General features: G+C 48.2%; 1 protein-coding gene across 2 annotated transcripts in view; it reads left to right on the forward strand.

The window, feature by feature from the left end:
* Nucleotides 1–6,866, forward strand: part of GGNBP2 (gametogenetin binding protein 2) — a 43,549-nt gene extending 36,683 nt beyond the window's left edge. For both annotated transcript variants that reach the window (XM_060259626.1, XM_060259625.1), the window contains exons 11-13: nucleotides 920–1,062; nucleotides 3,651–3,899; nucleotides 6,102–6,866. In XM_060259626.1, coding sequence (XP_060115609.1) covers nucleotides 920–1,062; nucleotides 3,651–3,899; nucleotides 6,102–6,305 — 596 coding nt within the window. In that variant the 3' untranslated portion in view covers nucleotides 6,306–6,866. The remainder of the gene's footprint in view (nucleotides 1–919; nucleotides 1,063–3,650; nucleotides 3,900–6,101) is intronic.
* Nucleotides 6,867–7,271: the final 405 nt, after the last annotated feature.

Below are 7,271 nucleotides of genomic sequence, written 5' to 3' on the forward strand. Positions count from 1 at the left end.
TACTTTTCCTCTCAAGGTGTGCTTAGCCACTTTCTCACAACCCTTGTGTGCTCCAAAGTGGCCTGCATGTCTATCAGTGGCTATTAGCCACAGCGTATTGTTGGACCTCTCTGTCTGGGGCTGTGATGCTCTGTATTCTTGGTGCTGGGGGGGGGGCACAGTGGAAGGGCTTCTAGTGTCCTGGCCCCACTGATGGACCTCCTGATGGCACCTGGGTTTTTTGGCCACTGTGTGACACAGAAAAAGTGTTGGACTGGATGCGCCATTGGCCTGATCCAACATGGCTTCTCTGATGTTCTTATGTCTGAGGCAAGTGATGTTCTGTATTCTTGGTGCTGGGGGGCGCACAGTGGAAGGGCTTCTAGTGTCCTGGCCCCACTGTTGGACCTCCTGATGGCGCCAGGTTTTTTGGCCACTGTGCGACACAGAGTTTTGGACTGGATGTGCCATTGGCCTGATCCAACATGGCTTCTCTGATGTTCTGTATTCTTGGTGCTGGGGGCACAGTGGAAGGGCTTCTAGTGTCCTGGCCCCACTGTTGGACCTCCTGATGGCACCTGGGTTTTTTGGCCACTGTGTGACACAGAAAAAGTGTTGGACTGGATGCGCCATTGGCCTGATCCAACATGGCTTCTCTGATGTTCTTATGTCTGGGGCAAGTGATGTTCTGTATTCTTGGTGCTGGGGGGGGCGCACAGTGGAAGGGCTTCTAGTGTCCTGGCCCCACTGTTGGACCTCCTGATGGCGCCAGGTTTTTTGGCCACTGCGCGACACAGAGTTTTGGACTGGATGCGCCATTGGCCTGATCCAACATGGCTTCTCTGATGTTCTTATGTCCTGGAGGGTCTCTATGCTCTTCTGTCTGTTTCTCTCTTCTCCCCCCGCCTCTTCTCAGAGGATAACCCTGTCTGCCTCGTAGGTGAGGACTCCTGCGTCCATCACTGCGATCTCAAAGAGGAGGATGGGGACAGTTGTGTGGAGTGCTGGGCCAATTCAGAAGACCACCTTAAAGGGAAAAACCGGAAGAAGAAGAGGAAAAGCAAGAAGTGTGAGGCTGAGCATGTGAGTTAAAAGCACCGGGAATCGTGGGCATGGCTTCCTGTCTCTCACGTGGGGCCCCAGGAAGAGGCTGCATCTCAGTTGCCCCGTGTGTAGAAGTGGGCAGCATCTCAACAGCAAGCATCATGGCCTCCTGACGTAGATAGCCCAGATCTTGGAAGCTGAGCAGGGTTGGCCCAGGCCCATAGCTAGGAGTTTTTCTGGGATGGGGTACTCATTTAATGAATAGAACTAATTAAATTGGCTGTGTTAAGTAAATGAAGGCAGCTGAGGGGGAGAGAAACGGGATTACCCATCCCATCTCCAAAGAATGATTTTTTAAAAAACAAAACAAAAACTGGCCGATAGAAACAGTAATTCCATCCTGGATGTCAGTTTGATCTTGGAAGGAAAAGGATCCACCTTGCCCAAAGAGGCCTGAGAGGCTGTTTGCCTTAAGAGCTAGTTCACTTTAAGCTGGGGAGACCAAGACAGAGGCAGTAGCCGTCTGAAGACAACAGCAGAGAGGAGTCGGGGCCTTTGAAGAAGCACGTCTCCGATGAAGCTCAGGAGACCTGGCAGGGGGAGGGAGACAGCAGGCCAGCCTCATTGCCGACCAGGCAAGTCTTCTCCCTGCTGCCTAGCAGAAAGAAGTCTTGGCAGCTGGCAAGGGAGGCCACCCCGTCTCTTCTCTGCTCAACTGGCAGGCGGGGGGAAGAGGTAGGAGGCAGAGACCCTTGGTGGAGTCAGCAGGATGATGGCTGCCTCCTCCTTCCCCCTCACTTGTCAGCTGAGCAGAGTGTGAGTTTAAAGTTCAAACCCCCTCTGGAGTTGCGCTGCAGCCTGATTTCTTCATTGTAATCAAGTGTAAGCCCCTCCTTTGCTCAGCTGATGGGGGGGGGAAGTGCAGAGGGAGCGGGTGCGGGGGAGGAAATGGGGGTTGACACTGGTCCCCCCAGGCTCTCTCGTCCTCTGGGCGAGAGGAGGGGGGCCAGCAGGCGGGGGGTAATTTGAGAGAGGGCACCTCCCCTGATGCTTCACCACTGGCTACGGCCTTGGCCAGTATTTGGAAGGGAGACCTCCAAGGAAAGCAGGGTTATGATCAATACTCCCTGTAAACTGCAGAGTTCTGAGCAAAAGTTCTACTTTGTGAACTCCTGGCATTAAAGCTGTGAGCTGCTGCAGAAATTAGTGTGCTCTGGGGCCATGTTTCCTGAGCTAAGACAAAAATGTGTGAGCTGGAGGCTAACAAACTGTGAGCTAGCTCACACTAACTCAGCTTTGAGAGAACGCTGGTCATGATGAAGAGGTAGGCAATGGCAAATTGCCCCGAATGTCTCTTGCCCTAAGAACCCTACAGGGTCTCCATAAGTCATCTGTGAGTTGACAACGACAAGCAAATCATGGCCTCTCTTTGGTCCCCTGCATAACTACCTCCCACAGATCAGACCATGCGATTGATTGGCTTGCTCTGCTGTCAGTCACAGTACCCTCCCTCCTCCCTGCACAGTGTCTTAAAGATTTTTTTTTTAAAGTGCTGGACATTTGGTGATTTAAAAATACTTCTGCCCTGCTTCCCCACATTGTTTAAAGCAGGTGATAGGGAATGTTTTTAAACAAAACACATAGAATGGCAAAAGAACTTGGAAATATCAGCAGATGACATTACAAAATGTCAGACTAGCTAACAGTCCAGATGGATCGTGGCCTCAGTCAGAGGCCAAATGGGGCAAGCCAAATGAGGAAGGAAGCAAATTTTATTTTGCAAAAGTCTTCCTTGATCCAAAATAGCAGCCTTTTTTTTTTTGCTTCCATTTTTTGTTTTATTTGCATCTTTAACAATGACTAACTCAAAATGATACTGTCCGTGACTGCTACATTGATTATTCAAGGAGAACAATTACGTGAGTCCAAAGAAAAATCATCTTACCCAAAGATAAAGCAGGTCATAAGCAAGGGGTCCTTTCTAAGAAGAGGTTCCTAAGCAATTCAGTTTCTCATATTTACGGGTTGTTAACACCACTTCCTAAACAAAGACTTCTTTATCAGCCTGGAAAGGGTGGCCTTCTTTCTGAAGAGAGGTCCAGAGACTGAGTGATATCATTGCTACTCGCCTGTCCTGTGTTGGAGGAGGGCCTCTGAGGGAAACAGGGTGTGTTTGTGTGTGTGTGTGTCAGGGTGGGGGAGAAGGCATGCAGCCCTCCTTTATACGTGTGTCATTTTGAGGCACAAAAGGAGGAGGCAGTGCAGTTGAGAACCTCACCCCTGGGCACAAGTACATCTTTTTGCACCTGGTGCAAACTAGAAAATGCCACCAAGCAGTTTTCAGGGCAGGAGACATTCAGAGGCGGTTTGCTTTTTGCATCCCAACCCTGGACTTCCTTGCCGGTCTCCCAACCAAGTAGTAACCAGGGTTGACTCTGCTTAGCTTCTGAGATCTTGACAAGATGAGGCGAGCTTGGGGCATCCGGGTCAAGGTTTGCACCATCCTTCCCAGGATTACTTTCAAAAAAGAAAGCAGAATCATTTGGCGCAATGAATCAGTGTTGTGAAATGAATTGCCGCGAAATTGTGCAGAGCAGCAGAGAATGTGCTTTGCTTCCTCATTCCAGATCCACAAACCGGGTGGCTGCCTTGTAGACTTGAGCAATCGAGAGAACTCAGGGAATCTGGTGCCCACAGAGTTCCACCGAGACAAGACCAAAGACCTGCATTCTGAGCCTTGCTGCCGGGTGGAAAAGGTCGGGCAGCCAGTGCCTTGGCTGGAGCACAGGAAGGCGGCAGCGCTGTGCCTGGAACCTCCAGAAGCGGCCTCCGTTCCCGATTCTGGAAAGGGTGCCAAGAGCTTGGTGGAGCTCCTTGTAAGTAACAGAGAGGACTCTTCCTCTTCCTTCTCCCCAGCCACAGGCTCTGTCTGGCCACCTACAAGGGGTTTGGTCCTGGAAAGCCTTGTAGGGAGTTCAGTTGCCATTTGGACACTAGTTCATGTTGGATGAGGCTCACTCCATAGAGAGGGGAGTCATTGACTCTTTGCCGTAACATCTTAAAAACGCTACCTTGATCCATCTGAAACGCTGACGGAGATCTGCCTTATACCAAATCTGCCCAGGCCAGTATCGCCCACTCTAATTGGCAGCAGCTCCCCAGGGTCTCAGAGAGAGGGAGGTCTTTCACCTCACCTGTTAATCCGATCCTATGAACTGGAGATGCTGAGGACTGAACCGGGGGCTTTGTGGATGCTCTATCACTGAGCCACAGCCCATGCCTTAGTACAGGGTGTGGAACTCATGTGTTATGAGGGCCAGATTTGACATAAATGGGACTTTGTTGAATCAGGCCATGCATATCATAACATGTAATGCCAAGTAGATAAATTTTCTTGAGGACACAGGCAAGCACAACTAAAGATACTAATTTTTTTAGCTTAAATACAAACATGCTTAAAACAGTAACATTCTTGGGAGATTTTGTTTATTTATCAGTCTTTGATACAGGACACCTCTCAAACCTTCCCTCCCTTGCCCTTAAAAAATGCCTGCCTAAAATGGAAAGGTGGGGGAATAGTGGGACTTGACAATGCAATCTTTAAAATAACACATCAAGAAAAAACACAAGGAACACAGCGGAAATGAAAAATATAAAATGTTCTGAGCCTGGGAAAACATGACATGGCTGGGCATTGCAAACTCACCCCCACCCCCAAGCACGTCTCCTCATGGTGGAAATGACTGCAGGGTCATAGGTTTTTTTACAGGGTGATTTGAGATAAAAATTTGGTTGTGCTCTTCAGCACTTGTTCTGCATTGGAGCCCCACATTAGGAGAGTGTGTGTGCTGAAATTAGTATTTCTCTGCAAAATTGGAGTTCCTTCAGTTTGTAAAACTCTATATTTTAACTGTGGTTGGTCCCAAACCTTCTTTCCACCCCCACGACCATTAATAAATGCCTGCCTAAAATGGAGAGGTAGGGGAATAGTGGGATTTGGCAATGTAATTCTTTAAACAAAACATCAAGAAAAAACACAAGGATTACAGCAGAAACTAAAAACATAAGCTAAAATAGATCAAGTGCTTTGAGCCTAAGAAAACATGAAATGGCTGGACATTGCAAGCTCCCCCTGCCCCCCGTCTACTCAGAGTGGCCGAGGCTCTTGATGTAATGTCTTCCTTTGACTGTGGGTTCCCACATTAGAGTATTCACTCAGGTACTGGAAACTGAAGCAAGAACTCCACCCAAATGAGATGGGAGAAGCTTGAAGGCCCTTGGAGATAATGGGAAGCAAGAATGCCCGTTTACTTGCATGGTCTCCACTGAAATGCATCTCAGTACAAGAAAAGTTGCAAAGAAAATGCAGAATGGATTTTCAATTAAGGTCTCTTGGCCCAGACAGACTACTCTGAGAATGGAAAATCCATTTCACATTTCCATTTCAACCGTTTTTTGTGCTGTGGTGTATTTCAGTGCTTCAGCTGGGGAGGAGATGTCCGCTAAGACCAACTGGGAAGTTTGGCAGTCCTGCTCTCAGCAGCAGCTCAGAAGGGTGAACAGGCATGGGAGGGAAGCAAAGAAAGCTGCGGGCTGGATTAAAGCCCCGGGCGGGCTGGTTGCGGCCTGCAGCCTGTAGGTTTGACATCCCTGCCTTAGAACCTCCCATATACAGAGGCAGTCCGCTCTGATCACGGGGCAGGAGACAAATGGGAGACATTCATGCTCGAGCTGGTGAGCATGTGGTGGAGCGGTTGGAGAACTGAGTTAGAATCCGGGAGACCTTGGTTTGAATCCCCACGGCCTCAGAGCAAACTTTGAGTGGTGTTGGCTCCATTGCTTTCTCTCAGCCTAGCCTGCATCACAACGCTGCCAGCCACTCTGAACCCCTCGGATGAGCGATGGGATAAAAGCAGGATAGGTTTGATTTTTCTAATTCGTGGGTTCAAGCAAAGGTCGAACGAACCATTTCCGTGAAGGGACAGATTTGGGCACCAGGATTTGGGAGAAGGTCCCACTGTGGGTGGATCTGCCGGAGGTCTTCATCTCTCCCTCTCCTCCATCGTCTTTCCCTTCAGGATGAATCTGAATGCACTTCAGACGAGGAAAGCTTCATCTCTCAAGATGAGATCCAGTCCTTCATGGCAAACAACAAGTCCTTCTACAGCAATAGAGAACAATACCGGCAGCATCTGAAGGAGAAATTCAACAAATACTGCCGCTTGAACGATCACAAGAGGCCAGCTTGTAGCAGCTGGCTGACAACAGCCGGCGCGAACTAAACCCAATAAAATTAGTTCTGTCTTTCAACGAAACTCTCCAGACGACTACTGCGCCTTTTCTCCTTTTTATCCCCAAACACATTTTCTTTAGTAACCTAACCATCCTATCCTTTGAAATCAATGTGGCTTTTCTTTTCTTTTTATGTTTCTCCCCTCCCCCTTTTTATTTCCTGCACAGGAGGCTGGAGGAGGCGAGACCTTTCATTTCTGATCGTCCTTTTTTTTCTTTTTCTTTTCGAGATTGGATTTCTTTTTTTTAGTTTTGACTAGATTGGGGGAACGCCTAGAATCTTTATAATTTGAAGCCATCTCTCTTTCACTCTTATTCATTCGGTGTTTCTCTTAACTGTGACACTTAATAACAGCAAGAAATAAGCAACTTATAGTGGCAAAAAGTAATGTTGTAATTCTGTACAGAAATGACAATGAGTGCGATATAAAGATTTTTCAGAGTTAGACATCCATTTGCAAAAATGTTCAGGATGTAATATGTTGGAGCGCAATGTGCAAAAATTTAAAAATAAAGAATATTTATTAATATGCATAGTAAAAACAAACAAACAAGCAGAGACTTGCATGTTTCTAAGTCTGGCGTGGCGATCCTTCTCCGCAAGGCACAAAAACATCTGCAAAGCCAGGTGTGGCTCCCCAGTAAGAAAAGTACAATACAGTGGCTTGGTATAGAAACAAAATCACAGAGTTGAAAGGGGCCATGCAGGCCATCTAGTCCAACCCTCCTGCTCTGAGTGTCAGTTTGGTGTAGTGGTTAAGTGTGCAGACTCTTATCTGGGCGAACCGGGTTTGATTCTCCACTCCTCCACTTGCAGCTGCTGGAATGGCCCTGGGTCAGCCGGAGCTTTTGTAGGAGTTGTCCTTGATAGGGCAGCTGCTGTAAAAAGCTCTCTCAGCCCCACCCACCTCACAGGGTGTCTGTTGTGGGGGGAGAAGATATAGGAGATTGTGAGC

Source organism: Heteronotia binoei, chromosome 18 (genome assembly GCF_032191835.1).
Source record: "Heteronotia binoei isolate CCM8104 ecotype False Entrance Well chromosome 18, APGP_CSIRO_Hbin_v1, whole genome shotgun sequence".
Lineage (NCBI taxonomy): Eukaryota > Metazoa > Chordata > Lepidosauria > Squamata > Gekkonidae > Heteronotia > Heteronotia binoei.